We start from the raw sequence: 16,545 nt of genomic DNA on the forward strand, positions 1-16,545 counted from the left end.
AAATTAGATTTACTTCCGTTAATCGATTTTGTTATAGAAGGGTCTGAATTTCTGAACAGTGTCCGTTAACCACCACATCTGGTAACCAGTGGAGTAGCAATACTCTCAGAGGGTTGTCAAAAACCTTAGCGATATTGAAAAGTTTTGATTGCCCTGTGGTCCTACACCGGTCTTGCAGTAGTGGCATATGGAAACAGGATGGAGCTCTCCTGCAGAATGTGGCGAGGGGCTCATGAGATTCCCACACTTTCCAGCAAAACCTACTCACTTCCACCAACACCAGGCCCCACCTCGACCCAACAATGCTCTCTCATATAGGGAGAACTATCTTTTGCGATGCAGAAGTTAGCCTTTCGAACAAAGTAAAAGGGAAGGGAGTTTAGAATTGAGGCATACACCCCCCACCACCTCTCAGGTTATTAAATTGCCCATACTCAGCAGTAAGACTTTAAAAAAAAAAGAAATGTTAATGTTAACATTTTAAATGCTTGCCAAGCACTATCCACTGAACTCTGGAAATGTTTGAACCTACAAATCTCTGAATCACCTGCAAATTCAATAGACTTTTATTGGAGAAAATGTGTTTGTCCAGGTCTACTAGTGATCAGCACTTGCAGTGTTCCACTTACAAGCAGTTCTATTTACTGGACATTTATCTATATTGTTATAACTTCATATTCCACAATATCGTGGACACTGTTCACATCAACTACAATGTGACATCCCTCTCCGCAAGCAAAAAGTTACAGAAGATTCAATGAATGTATGGCGTCAGGTCTGAAATTACAGTCTTAATAAGCAGAATCATGAACCACTAGCAAGAACCAATGTTTGCCACCAACCAACAAGATCCGACAGAAAAAAGATCCATCACTGATTCAGACTTTCTCTTTATAGCTTTGAATCATCCTAATGTATTTTTTACTAATCCACCACATGTATACTCATCACTTAAGCATCGTGACACAATGCAACTTTAATTCAACATATTTATAAAGCAAGTTACAGGCAACTTTGACTTTGCCAGACTTAGAAAGTACTATGTTTTTGTGAAACAGCTCTTGACCATACAGCACTTTGAGTCTGTTGAGGCTATACTAGCTGCATGCCACACCAATGTGTTATGCCAGACTATCAGAACACAGTATTAACCTGGCATAAAGCAATCAGTTACCTCAGTACAGTTCAGGGCAACATTGATTTAGCTTTTGAGAGTACAAAAGTGGCTCAACATATGATTATATATTGTTGACAAAGCTATCACTGATCATAACTGAGTCAAGTTATCACTGTGCAGCATTGAATCATAATAGTGCAGTCTGACATTAACTCACGCTATCACAATCCATAGGGGCACAACATGGCATCATTGGTTCTGCCAAAGAATGCACTTTACTTGTACATCAGGACAGGATGAAATGATGGAGAGATACTTACAAGCCTTCAGCAATGCATTCCAGAACAAGGGTGGAACCTTTGAGGATCACTACCGCCGTGAGGCTTCCACGTGGTGTCAACATATTTGGCCGTCTCTCCTTAAGGAAATTCGCTGCAAAAGAAAAGATAGTGAGACTTTGTGTTCTGCTGTGTCAAAGATGATGCTCTGTAGTTTGACACTCACCTGAGTAAAAGCTATGCATGTGCACTTCACATGAATTTGAGATGTTACTGTGAACCTTTGTCAGGCCTTCGGGTGTATCTCATTGAAACTAGCTGGGAGTATGCACATGACTCAATACCAAGCCAGGTACGCACAGCTTCCTTGAATGCCCTTGAAAATGCACTCTACATGAAAAGAGTCTAGAGGGTGCATCTTTCCTACTTGAGAGCCCTGTTTGTGCATCGACTATGCATGACCAAACCAGTGCCCACAGGATCTCTCTGACAAAGCCAGACAAGTTAGTATCCTCTTATTCTATAAAAGGAGAAACTAAGATGAAACTCAACCCTTCTACATTTAGTTTAAAACTGAAGATCACTGCCTCAATGACTGTGCTTCATAAGGAAAATGCAGAGACCACAATCATGAAAAAGGGACGCTTTCATAGGATGTGTTTCCTAAACATTGGATTGCAAAGCAGACTGAGGAAACCCATGCACATAAGATCTCCTGAGACAGTAAACCATCAAAAGAAGACCTTTAACCTATTCACATCAGAGCCTAGGAAGCCAAAGTCCACACACAAAAGAAAATATTACCACAGAACCAGGCGTTACTTACTAATTTTGAAATACATGTAACAATAAATCCTGCAATGAATAGCTGTGTACCCGAGAGACCCAGAAAAGTAATAACACATATATCCAACAACTGTACAGCATATGTTATGTAAGCGCTAGCATTTTTCTTTTGAAGACTTTCTATACCATGGGTGACCCATATGTCAAAAACTATCTAGTATATGTCAGAGCCAGCATTTTGCCATGGTTCCCTGCCCAACCTCCCCATATGCCTTGCTTGGCATTGCTAATGCAAATAAATTAATCCAGTATGGGATGGCTAGCATTTTGTATGAAGAATTGCATCAAGTATTTCAGCAGCAAAATCTTGTGGGTGTCCTGAATGCCACAAATTACCACTAGTCTGCCACTGCCAGCATTTTGCCATAAATGCCCATTATTCTAAGAACAGTCTCTAATATGTCAATGGCAGCCTTATTTCTATATGCGATCCATAAACCAAGAATTACCTGTAGCATGCCATAGCCTCCATTTTGCTACAGGACCTCATATGTCAAGAATTGCCTCCAGTATGTGAAAGCCAGCAACAGACATGTAAGCCCATTCACATGGCAGTATACACACACACACACAAACACACACTGTTGCTAGCTCATGCTCACTTATATTCACTCACATTAATTCTCACTAACACTCCCTCAGACTCTCTCATACTGGTTCCTTATCACCCACACAAACTCACTGCCACTCTCAGTCTACCAGTCTGACTGTCACTCAGTCTACCATATTCTCACTCACTCTGACTCACTCAATCTCACTCACTGATTCCCTACCTATCAGTCACTCTCACTCACTTTCCCTCACACATATGCACACATACATGCACTCACTCTCACTCACATGCTCAAACACGGTTTCACTTCTACTGCCCCACTCACATTCTTTCACCCTTACTATGTCTCAGTAACACACTGCCTCATTTACACTATGTCACTCATGCAAACAACAGTATCATTCACACACTTTGCTCAGTCACACATTCCCCTCCTGTCTCATTCCCATGCTGACTGTTTCACTAACAAGCACATTCACTCACTCACCATCAAACATTACTCACACAGCTTTTACCACCAGGCATACAAACTGACATGTAAGAGCATTTTTCCTGACCATCACCTGCCTGCACCTGTCTGCTTCAGCATCTCAGCCGCTGGTGCATGGACGCTTGGGCAGGTACACAGCTCCCTTCCGAATCAGGCACTGAAGCAGAAAAATGAAAGCTGAGACCAGCACAGTGCACTGGCAAGCTTCAGCTTTCAATCTCTTGCTTCTTCATCTCACCCTCTACCATCTAGTCACACGGTTGCGTGAGGTCAGAGAAGCTTCTAATTCCACCCCACTACATGATAAGGTGGTAGAGAGTGAGGTGATAGTCTGATTGACAGGTAGCACTGGGTACTATAGGGAAAAGCCTAAAGCACTGGTGAATGCTTGTGTGTCTGATGCAACAGCAGCTTACTCATGGGGTGGCAGCTAGACACATCAGAGCCTCTCAGACAAGGGTGAGGACTTCAACAACTATGACAACTTGTCTCATGGCTGGCACAGCCTCCTTTATGCACATGTGCCACCCACAAGAGAGGTTGCATTCCGACCTTAATGAATGAATGAATGAATGAATGAATATATTTATTGCTGGTTAATTAAAACCATAACATAAAACTTTAGCATAGAACAGAAAGTATCAGCTCTTAAAAGAAGACAATAATTAAAAGTCCATGGGCATCAAGCAGACTTGCAGTTGCCTGAGGCTCCAAGTTGTGGATCATTCCGACCTTTACTCTCAGCAAGGGTCGACATTTTATTTATTATACCAAAAGTGAATAATTGGCTATAATTTACTATTGGTATAATTCAAATGGGGCAAAAACATAGTGTTGAGACATGATGCCCATATGGGAGAGCTATCATTGAACTTTCTACAGTGCTTCAAATAATGTTAATCAAGTATTAGTCATGGTCTGCAGTGTTAAAGAAAGAGTACCACCAATTTTCTACTTATGACAAACATTTTCAGTTGGAAGATTCGGATATTAGCGTATAGTGCTACGATGCATTTTAAACAGCGCTAGTACTTAGCTGAGGTACCAATGAGAATTGTAAATCTGCAGTGGCACACTGAAAGCACTACAAGTTCAATACAGATCCCACACACATTAGAAAGAAATTGTACAAGACATATGTTCTGCAGAGCAGTGTATAACAGAGGTCAGCACAGAAACCACACGCCACTGTGCCACATCAAGCCAGGAAAGGACCAAGCAATGTTCTGAAGTTCTAGTCTCATACATGAAGTTTCATTTGCTGGCACTCACCCCTGGTGCGGGCGACATGGGCGGAGTGGGAGGAGTTATCATGCTCAACTGAAACAGAACAAAAAAGCAACACAAATGACACAATGAGTATGGAATAACTCAAAACATGAAGCGGTCAGTTGGCAGAACACCCTCAATACAAAATGTAGGCTAGAATGAAAACCAGCAGGATGAGGAAAGGCAGGAATTTTAGAAAAGCAAACAGAAGTGGAGGGGGAAAAAAAGGACCATTGGGGTTGAGGGCAGATGAGCCCAAGGAGACAGCATGAAATGTGCAAAGTAAAAAAAAAATAGGCAGGAAGGTGAGATATATCATAAGACTAAAATAGGGCTGATGGAGTGTTAATCTGAGAGGAAGAAAAAAAAGAGAACTGGGCAAAAAAGATGAGGACATGGGACAAAGAACAAAGATTATCTACAAAAGAGCAAAGGTTGGCGAGGGGGACAGAACTGTTTGGTACGATTACAAAGAATCACAACTTTCCAATCAGATAGCTTTAAATTGGGAATCAAATTTCTCCAGTGAAAAACATGCTGTCCATTCCACCCCATTTCCCCCATTTCTCCGACGACTTCAGCCAAGCAATAAATTATAACTAAATCTATTTCATAGTATATTGTTCCAATACTATCATAAAATTTTAGTCTGGGCCATGACATGACCCAAGGCTTGAAAGATGGCCCATAGCTCAAGGAAACGCTACCTGCCCCATAAGGGAAACTATGCTCCACAGCACTCTGTTATTTAACTGGCCTAGACATATGTATTGGACTACATAGGAAATGTGGAAACTGTACATTTTCCCAACCCTCCTTTTATCAAGTAAAATGCAAATCATCTACGTAAAAATGGATTGTAGTAAAAAGGCTTAGAACCTATAGCAAGGTACTGCCATGCACAATGTAACTTTTAAATTGACACGGAATGACAGTATAATGTATATAATACAACAGCGTGTGTCTGGTGTGTGCTTGCAGATGAAACATAATGCAGACATGAGCTTGCAGTACCACATCTCTATGGTGGCAGCTTACATTTTGGAAATGGTATTAAACTGATGCACTCATCATTTTCAATTGTGATTTTCTGTCATTGAACTCAATAACTCTAGAAAATGCTACCATTGTAGGCTGAAACAATCTGGATATTTTATTTAGTGCCAACCTGAGATGGGACCATTTAATCACCCAAAAATCCCACTCGATGTGAATCTCTATTCAGATTTGTGAATAATTTGGGACATAAACCTCCCAAAGAACTGACCATTTATATAAAGGCAAATGCTTATCTGTGGGCACATACGGCGCTGGAGTGTAGGGGCATATGCCTGTCAAGACCCTTCAGGTAGTATACAATACGATTTTAACCAGGCTTTTAGGACTCTCCAGATCACCATTTAGTTTTATGACTCATAACAAAATGGGTCTAGATTTCTTAGAAGACAGGGTGGGCTTGGCACCCATCTTGCTGTGGGTGTAAACTTGGCCCACTCCAGAGTTCAGTTTTACTCGGGAAATTGTGGAGGGTTGCCTGAAACAGACTAAAATGCTAGCTATCCCATGGATCAAGTACGGAAAAAACACTCTTAAAGATCTAGGATTATCCAGTCTCTTTAAAAATAACAGTGTGATAACCACACACACGAAGGCCATGGCAAAGGATATATATTATGACCACAGAGATAAGAGGAGACTTGAGAAAGCTTTAAATATGGTTTCTGATTATTCATACACTTCATTGTCCATCTGCGAAGGCATGAAGCCCTATCTATCTTGGAAAAGAGGCTCCAGCTCACAGATTCAATCTAGCCCATCTTCGAGCAAATACGATCCATTTTTTAGTGGCCCTAACCCTTTCTGGGACTTGGTGTGATTTTTTGCCCTGCTATCCATGCGATGGTATGTCCACACAGTCCATTAAGAACTTTATGTTATTTTGTACTTTAAACTCTGATTTTAGAACCCGGTTTTTATGTCCAATTTTATCAGAAATAGATATTATAAAACACAAAGAAGGTTTATTGATTCAACAACATCTTGAGTGTTCAACAATCTTCTATACAGTGCTAAATGTTATTACTCTAAGGAAAAAATATGCAGCATTATTTTTTTTAATATGCACTTTTATGGTCATGTTGCTGAGCGAAAAACGAATATTTGAGCTTGATAAAAGACAGCATTTTGTGATTTTAAGAGGCTGTTGATTCATCTCAGTAGATGGAGAATGGGTTCATGTATTTGTGCGATGCATGCTTGTCCTGCAGATAGAACAGACACTGGAGTTAAAGAGCAGGTTTTTCCCAGTACCTTGCACGAGGATGTCAGGCCCTGCAAAGGACTTGAAGGAAGGACAAAGAGTAAAGTGCACTTTTACTGCAAATGGTCTCAGAAGCCACTATAATGTAGGGGGTCGAAGTGGGATGAACTTTGGTGGAACATAAGGCAACAGTAACCAGCTAGGCAAAAAAGGTGGAGGGGTGCCGCAGATCATGAGCTATAAAAACGTTTAAAAAAAATGTTTTCCACCCAAAAAATACCAAACTGAGGATAACCAGTTGGAACATCTTTTAACCACCATAGTTCCTTGCCACTTGGAGAACTATATTGTCAGAATTCCTTGCCAGGTTTAAGTTTTCTTAGAATAGGACTAGGCAATTTCCCTGACACCATTATCAGCAACACAAGACATATCCTGCATGTCAATGGAAGTCATAGTACTGTATTTGATACAACTCATGAGCCAGGAAGTGCCTCATCTTTCTAACAGTGAGTGAACAAAGGAACTGCCAGCCCAGACCATGAGATCACAAGAAAACAAGTTTAAACACCTGAGCCGTTGTCTGTAGGTGCAGTGACAGAAAGGCGATACGAAAGAACCAAAGTCCAGATTGAGCTAGCGCTAGACAAGTGATGTGCTTGACTGCATCATTTGACAATGCAACATTTTACAAGATCTGCATTACAAGTCTTATAATTTGGAACTACAGGAAAAGCACATTTGAAACCCTTAGGGGAGAAACCTAATCATCGCATATTTTTGCCAGGATAGTACAATGCACTGATCTGTGACCTGACACTTTCTTGACGCAGATAAAGACTGCCACAGATTACAATGCCATCCACGCCAAAACAAATCACCAGAATCTTCTAGTAAGTTCTTCGGCTGTTGAGGAACATCATTCATGTGTATTCCCCTCCTGAGAGAGAATGTCACATCACAAAACCCAAAACAAAATAACCATCCCGAATGCAGATTCTGGTTCAGAATCTGGAGCATCTGGACGTACTTCGCGAACCTGGATCCCTTTTTCGACGTAAATCATCTTCACAAAAAGCTGGTTGCACAAATCCAAGGCTGTACCCACTTAATTTATTTCCTAGAGCTAGCCCTCACTGGAGGATACTGAATTCCATGAAATAGCTGAATTCAAAATGTAACTTTTCACACTGTGCCAGGCCATCACCAGCACGCCTACCACGCTGAGTTATAACGGGAAACATCCATTGCAACACAGTCATTACATCTCACTGCTTTCACAATGCAACTGTTACAACGCAACTGCCTTTACATCACATGCCATTACAACGCATGCCATTACAACGCATGTCTCTACAATGCACGCCATTACGACGCATACCATTACAATTATAACGCATTATAAGGTAAGTAATGGAGATTTTTTTAGTTTAAGGGTGGGTATGGTTTTTGGGGTAGATGGGAATAGTAAGTTTTACCCCTACACTATCCAACACTTTCCCTACTGTAGCACTCACTGGAGTGGGAATAGTAATTTCACCCCTAGCTATCCAACACTTACCCTACTGTTGCCCTAAAAGTATTCTGAGTTATAATGGTATGGGTTGTAATGGTATGCGTTGTGATGGAATGAGTTGTAATGGTAGTTTTTAAAAATGCATTATAATGGCATGCGTTGTAAAATCATGCGATGTAATGGTAGTTGTGATGTAAAAACCGCATTGTAAAAGCATAAATTGTAATTGTTTGCGTTGAAACATCATATATTCGTTATAACCATTGACCCTGGGTCCACTAAAATGAGCCATAAGGAAAACGTTAAAAAATATGCTGAACATTTTCTATCCACCCAGAAAAAGTATTTAGAATTGACACAGTGAGTAATCCTCATGTAGCAATTCGCGGTTGGCGAAAGCTATATACGGAGAGGCAAGGGAACCGCTAGAGGCCATTAGACCCCTTCTGTGAATAGACTGATGTCAATCTACTAATGTAGCAAGCCACTAGCCTCTTTTATGACTCCTGACTGCTATGACCTCTTCTCACTTAGGGTGATGAATAATAATTTTAAAAGGCATACTATTTTCTTAGCTACAAGCTATACAAAAATAGTCGCACTTACTTGGGCCGAATATAGAGCACGTGCCATAAAAAATCCTTCAGCAGATACTTAACGTTTTGTTAGTTATGCATGCATTAACATTTCAGAACAATGGAACAGTAACAATACAGCACATTGCCGCATTCAGTGCCTAGTTCGATGGCAGCAGGGGGCAAAACATTCGATTCACGAGAGACAATCGTTAAGGGAGTGGCATGATAGGGACATAGGTGAGGATGTTCTGAAATGGACGAAAGGAGAGGAAAAGTGACAAAGAAGACAATGTCGGCAGAAGGATTTGTAAATTTAAAAAAGAAGAAGCCGGTGTTAGATCCTGGGAAATAGAACAGAGTGAGGGAGAATCAAATAGCGCAGCGTAAAGAGGAAGATAAGAGTAGAAGAAGACAGGAATGGGGGCACAGGTAAGAAACACAGACAACGAGAGGGCTTACTAGGGAAGGGATCAGCCAGAAGAGGCAGAAACAAAGGGACAAGGTGGAATGAGGATAGAAACAGAGTGGATGAAGAGGAAAGAGTGTACTGGAAAATCCTCTGCAAGGACAGCGATCCATAGAAAAGAGCTAAGGGAGTAGAGACAAGGGCTGAATTTGAGATGAGGATAAGGCCTTGTAGAAGAGAACGCACACTTTGAGGTGGGGGGAGTCTTAGGGAGGAATGGGGCAGACAGCGAAGGCTGGAGAGAAACATTAAAGGAGCGCTGACATAGAATAAAGAAAAAATGTGAGGGGACAGCTGTACATTAACAAAGGAAGAAACATAGTGGAGCAAAAGGGAAATATGAACAAAATAGGCCAGTGATTTATACGAGTAGAAAGAAATCGCAGCTGTAATGAAGAGGTGAATAAATAGAGGATATACAACCCGAGGGCACTTTAGATGGAAAAGGAGTCTACGAACTTAGGTACGAAAGAAAAGGAAAATGGACACCACGGTGAAAATAAAAACAAAACATGCATGTGGGAGAAAGGGCCTGAACTTGTTTACAAAACAAAAGTGAAGTGCAGATAAAAAGATCGTGACAAAAAGGAGAGAAATGTGTGGAGAGGAGTATAAGAAAAGTAAACTGTGAGTAAGGGTGAGGATAATGAAGGCATAATGGATGACTGACAACAAATGTGAGAAACGATAACAGAAGTTGGGAGAAGAGAAGCAGTGAAAAAGAGAGATGAGTGGAATGACATAACAAGAAAGGGTGACGAGCAGAAAGAAGAAAACAAAGGGGGTCAGAAAATGAGTTGCGAATAGATATGGAAAGAAAAGGGGGAGGGATTCATGTGCCGACTTTAGATATCGAACTTTTCATGTGATGAAAAACGCAAGGAGAGGGAGGCTGGGATTATTACGTTGGAGATTTCTCTTCACTTTCTCTTTGTAATATTTTGACAGACTTTTAGGGCCTGTGGGCCTGGGGTTCCATAACAAGTCGCATCAGAAGGAACACAGACAGGTGTTCCTTGTGAAACAAGGATGTCTTGACAGCCACACAGGTCTGCAGTATTCCCATGGACCCGCCGAGTCCCCAGGCCCCCACTGTTCCAGCTGAGGAAGGCCCAATCTAAGCTGAAACTGATGAGCAGGGAGGCGGGGGCGGGCACTTTCCATAATTACCTAAATTAAATTCCCTCTGCTGCCTGGAGGGAAGCAATTGTTTTACTGAACAGAGAGAAGCGGATAAATCCCATAAATAAGAGATTTAAGCACACAGGACAAAAGGTCACAAATAATTAATAAAAATCACAGAGAAGAACAGATGTTTTCTGGCTGGTTTCCCTCGCTGATCCTTTGTCTGCGAGGAGCTGGCTCATTCGAGGGGTTTCAGGGCATATAACATTCTTCTGCTATGCAAACCAGAGAATGTTTGCAAAGAAAGCAAAACTAATGCAGTCGGATATAGCCAAGCCCATCAAGTGCAGGCAACTACAAAAATGATATAGCGAATGATGCACAGCGTGAAACACACACGACCCCTTGACTATAATTGCAGGACATGAATGGTGCAAGTATCCAGAAGCTTCCAAACACAAATCCATCATTAGGGATGTTTTTACCAGGGGTCTTCTCTCACTCTCCACTGTGTGCACCTTGTGCCTCCTCATTCAACCCTGGTCCCTTAGGTTCTACAGTGACCCCCCTGTCTCTTACTGGCATTGACGGTCAGGGTCATGGCATTCTTCTGGACAATGGTCCGTATCCTGGTGAAAGCCGCGAAGCAGCAATAATCACTTCGGCTGTCGTCCTTCTCTGTGTTCGCAAAGTAGAGATTCCCATCCAGGCCAACGGACACTCGCTCGTCCTGAGGAATGTGAACCAGATCTGTGGAGAAATAATTACTTAGCTGTCATGTGTAATGGTGGCACTGCCTTCTCAGGAACACATGCTCAGAGAAGTTGACATTGAAAAATTCAGGCATGAATGCTCAGAGAAGTTAACATTGAAAAAAACCCACAGTAAACCAATTGCAAACAACTTCTATCCTACACAATCTGGACAGCTATGTTCCATGAGCACACAGGAGCAATATCTACCACTCAAGAATTCGTTTCCCAAACAAATAACTGTAGTTCTGTCGAGTCACACAGCAGTAGAGCAGCAATATACCCATCAGATGGTATAGAATTTCTCACTATTCACACATAGGAAAACTGCACAACCCACAGAAGACAAACATACCCAACAAACTGTATAACACCCTTCCACCAATCTATCCATCACTCCAAGAGTTATAGCACCGACCACCGAAGCACTAGATCAAGTCATTATTCACAAAGCATCTATAATGACATAACAGACATTGTACAGTAACATTCACACAAACAACAGACCAACAAACTCCAACCGCTAAGCATCAATACAAAGGACTCACAGACCACCAATGCATCACATACAGAAATTGAGTGGCGTCAAAACACAAGCTACACAATGACTTAGAACATAGCTACACTGCATATGTTCTCCAGGCAGATGTATAACAGTTGTTCACAATGGTATTTTGTGTTATACTGATGGCATGGTAACATCTTTATTTCAATTTGAATTCTCTAATGTGAGAATTTCATTCATTGCACAACCATCATCACAGCAAGTAATAACACTGCGGAATGCTTCAGCAAAGATGCTCAGGACTGAAGGGGACTCCATTTCAAGGAGGGGTTCATGTGCACTGGTGGATATTGTGTGGACTTTGGCACTGCTGTGCATGACGATGATCTTCACAATTCATTAAATTAAAACATGGGGCAAGAGGTCAATGTGGTTCATTTTGCAGTACTCAGAGGGCAATCATTAAACATCACACAAAGTAAAAGAACTTCCGTATCCACCACACAAAATAATGACTTTCATAGTAATACACCACGCATGTTCCTGAATGGACAGTGCACACATATTTCCAACAAAGAAAACAGTAATGTAAACAAATCACAAAGTTGGCAAACTATGTATGCCCTACAAGATTTCTTAGGCCACATACAGCTAATTCACACCACATACACGCACACTTAGCAAAATATTTTCCCAGTGGAACAATACTGGCCAATCCAAAAACAGAGAACATCTCGATTTAAGCAACCTCCACTCTGGAAACCACTCCAAAATAACACTAGCACATGTTTGACATTCCTTTTATGAAACAGCATCTCACCAATGGTCATCCAGTAAATGTGCAGGGGTGGGATGCCCTCAGGAGGATCACAGTGCAGCACCACAGGGTCTCCCTCCTCCACCTCTTCGGGAGCAATCCCCTCATTTGGAAATTTGGGGATGCCTGCATGGAAAAGGGTAATGTCATTCATAGTAGGTTCTTCTTAACCAAATATTTTGGATACTTGGAACATCAATTGTATCTATATATATATATATAATTCATTTTTTTTATAAATCTAGTTTAGGACAGGAAACACAGAGGAGAGAAGTTTCACTTTTTAATCTCAACAATATTCAAGGTTTGCACATTTGATCACTGAAACAGAAGGCAGCGGGAGAGGAAGAAGTGCATTTCTTCAATTTGACCCAATCATGTCATAGATAAGAAAGGTGCAATTGTTACTACCTCTTCGAGGGTCAACGGTAAGGATGTTACATCACGCTGATGATCCCAGTTGAGCGATCAGACTATGTTAGGTTTTCAACAAAAGCTCAACGACCTTCCCATTTATTTCCATAAAAATAATTTAAAGCTCTCACAGAAAGAGACAAATATTTGTTGTCTTATTCAGTTGCTTCAAAGCCCTTAGTATTACCAACATTATTCCATTGTTTAGGGGCAAGACTTATAAATAGATTGGCTTGACAACACTCTGACCTGAGGATCTCTTTTAGAGTCTAAAATACATTCATTGTCCACCTTGTAAAAGACATACTATACTTTAAATATCTTTGTAACCTCTGTTTACCATGCTGATGGAATCACATTAATTACTTAGGGTGTCCATACATATCTTAGAGCAAATTAGTTCATTTCCTGGAAAGTTTGGGATGGGGAAGGGTGCTGGGGCTGAGAAAGAAATGCTCACTTTAAGGTAATTTCTCTGGTTTCCTTGGTGCCACTAGTATGGACTTCTAAATTAACCAGTTCTTCAAGAGATTATTGAATTTTTTATACAAACAGATTATTAAGGCTAAGAAGTTGGATAAAATATTGGAAACACATTTTACCTATAAAATGATGTACTTGGTTATAACTACACTTTTTTAGAGCCTTCTAGTGCTATCATGTTCCTCTTTCACAATGTTACATCAATCCGCGTTTTTGATGAATATATGGTCTTATAAATGAATTAAACGTATATGTTAAGTAAGAAAAAAGACTAACAACCACTCAGTGGAAGATTCAAAACAATCCTTTGTAGTGGGTGGAAAGCACTTGCCACATGTACCGTGCCCAAGCTACACTCCAGAGCACTAGGAATTTGGTGCATTCCCTTCTTAGCCCTACATATCATTGGCATCTTTGGACACAATAATTACGATGCTTGCTCCCAACAGATAGATCTTTGTGGCATTTATACTGGCATTATAGGTGTTTTGCAATTAGATGTTATCACAAATACTTTGTTTAAGTACTTTTCTACGCTGCCACTCTTCTTTACCTTCCTGCATTGTTATTAAACTTCCAAATTTGGAAGCTGCTCCACTCTCAGATGTCTAGAATGTGCACTTATAACATTGAAACCTAAACAATGTGTCCTAAATAATCTGTATATTTACTTTTGACTGCATGTAAATACCTAGGTCTCAACCATCTCATTAACCAACATGTATATATGTTGTAGTGCATTTTTAGCAATTGTTAATAAATCATTAAATGCATCACTTCATATGTTGCTAATGTTGGAACACTATCATTACTTTGACAAAACATTTCAATTTGGATGAACTCCTAGGTCCTGCTATTTTGTAATCCTGGGGTGTCCTATATCATCAACACCGAATTCTGGTTTTGTAATTCACTGTCCGTCACGGGTCACATTCACAATTCATATATAACCACACACATTTCCGAATACAGTGACACATTTTCACATAATGGAACTGTCCCTTCAGACTGTTAACTGAAGTATTTTGTTAATACTTATGAAAACACAGGTATATTTATCTGTAGTATGTGCTTTTAAGAACTGCTCCTATTTCTCTGTAAAACACATTACTCTGTGCACCTGGCAATCTACTACCTATTACAATATCAATGCAACCCATAATTGGACTTTGCTGTTATTAATCTGACTTACATTGCAAAATCCTTTATGGCTGTAGTAGTTGGACTGCTTCCCTCTCAGAAAAGCACAGATTATTGTTTGCTAAGGGAACTCTACATCAAATAGCAGTAGCAATCTGTTTCAGAAAACAGTAGGACATTTAACATATTGTTGGTTGCAATGTGAAAAATATATACACAATAAGCCTGTCTGACTTTAATATGTCTCAGGTGGAATAAGAGAAAGATACATTCTCATTTACAAAATGTAAGATTACAGAGCTAAGGCGAGCAACTCAGTGAGCAAGACAATTAGGGGCATTTCTGCATATGATCAAGATCTTCTATACGGTCACTCATAAGCAAGATGCCTACAAATTCTTTCCTCAGTGATGAATTCAGGAATATTATAAAAGTGCTAAATGAAAACAGTAATTAAGCATTGACGTACATGTTGATACTGATTTCTTGATATTGCCCTCTGATTCAGTTTGAGACAGATGTTCCCTGAATGAGACTGATACTGCAATGACCATCATCTCTTATTATCCAGTGTGAATGCACTTTAAGGCACATTATTTAATGGAATTTATTTGCAAAGAATGAACAAGAACTTCTCAGCTGCTATGAGCTAAATTCAGGGTAAACCTATACACCTACATGAATCTGCAAATGACATCCTAGTTCACATAATCAATAAATCAGGACATTTTTGGGCACATATGTATAAATATTTAAAGAGAATTGTAAGCGTGTAGCCTATGGAACTGTTGGGAACAACCATAAAGATAGAAATTTGTGGATTTCGCGTACATTCAAAAACATTCTCAAAGGCAATTCTTAGCCTAAATGGAGCCAATCTGAAATAGATAAAAATAACAAATATGTCTGAATTTACTTTTCTCTTTCCCCTAAATCTGTGGATTGTACATTTGCAATTTAGAATATGCATGCATTAGAGTGCCGATCTGGAAATGTATTATATGTGTAGACTCCTGGGTACCCTCCTAACATTTTCAAATCCCCTTTAATGAGGAAATCTACTAAAACCAAAACTGCAGTTTACAAGTCATTCACATACTCTTTTTTATTTAAATCAGGACCAATTTATGCAAGGAGCACAACCACCAAGGAACTTATCGCTGGTTTATCAGCATTTTCCTTTAAGATTAGATCTTTCACTTTTAATTATTTCAGGTGTTTTGTTTTTTTAATTATGTGCTATTTTTTTTAAACTGAAAACCAAAACCAATATAGACCTGATGTAGCTGAAATAAACTAAATACTGTATCAATAAATATACAATGGAGAGTTTCCACTTAGACATGTTTCATTAGTGCTTGCAACACATTCAGACAGATAATACACAAAGCCAAGACCAAGTTTAGCTTGTTCGCACAGCCACAACTCAATCCATCAACAAGTGAACAGGTGAGAGATCATATATCGCTACCGAGAAGGAACTATCACGAAGGAATCTTGTTCACTCTTCTGAAGTGTCAGTAAAATTTGGCACCTCATGAGTGGCAAGATGCTCGCGTACATTGTGTTCCCTTTGGTACCATTACAACAAGAAACATGGTAATCCCTAAAGAAGCAGCAAGCCATTGGGAAAAAGACAACATCCGCCGCCAACAAATTAAAAAAAAAAAATACAGTCTACTTTCAATGCTGCAAGTAAAATATACTTCCCTAAGTAGGACAAATTCTGGAGGAAGCACAAACAAAGTCAATGTAAACATCATGATAAATGGTGATAGCAATAGGGTGAGACCGATTTATTAATATTTATCAAGTGTATGTTCTAAATTAAGAAGCACAGAGTGAAGAACTAATGAATATGAATCAGCATTGTCGACATTTCTTGTGGTCTCCAAGTAGAAAGCTCAAGTTAATGAAGCACTGACTTTGCTGTTCA

The 16,545-nt window shown here is 40.0% G+C and overlaps 1 protein-coding gene across 6 annotated transcripts in view; it reads right to left on the reverse strand.

Moving 5' to 3' along the window:
* CHL1 (cell adhesion molecule L1 like) overlaps positions 1–16,545 on the reverse strand; it is a 463,163-nt gene that overhangs the window by 145,515 nt on the left and 301,103 nt on the right. For 5 of the 6 annotated variants that reach the window (XM_085624524.1, XM_085624521.1, XM_085624522.1 and 2 more), the window contains 4 exons: positions 12,576–12,698; positions 11,078–11,248; positions 4,557–4,604; positions 1,438–1,549 (listed from right to left, as the gene is read on the reverse strand). In XM_085624524.1, coding sequence (XP_085480650.1) covers positions 1,438–1,549; positions 4,557–4,604; positions 11,078–11,248; positions 12,576–12,698 — 454 coding nt within the window. The remainder of the gene's footprint in view (positions 1–1,437; positions 1,550–4,556; positions 4,605–11,077; positions 11,249–12,575; positions 12,699–16,545) is intronic. The other variant, XM_085624520.1, reaches the window with a different exon arrangement.

Source organism: Triturus cristatus, chromosome 9, assembly GCF_964204655.1.
Source record: "Triturus cristatus chromosome 9, aTriCri1.1, whole genome shotgun sequence".
NCBI classification, from domain to species: Eukaryota; Metazoa; Chordata; class Amphibia; order Caudata; family Salamandridae; genus Triturus; species Triturus cristatus.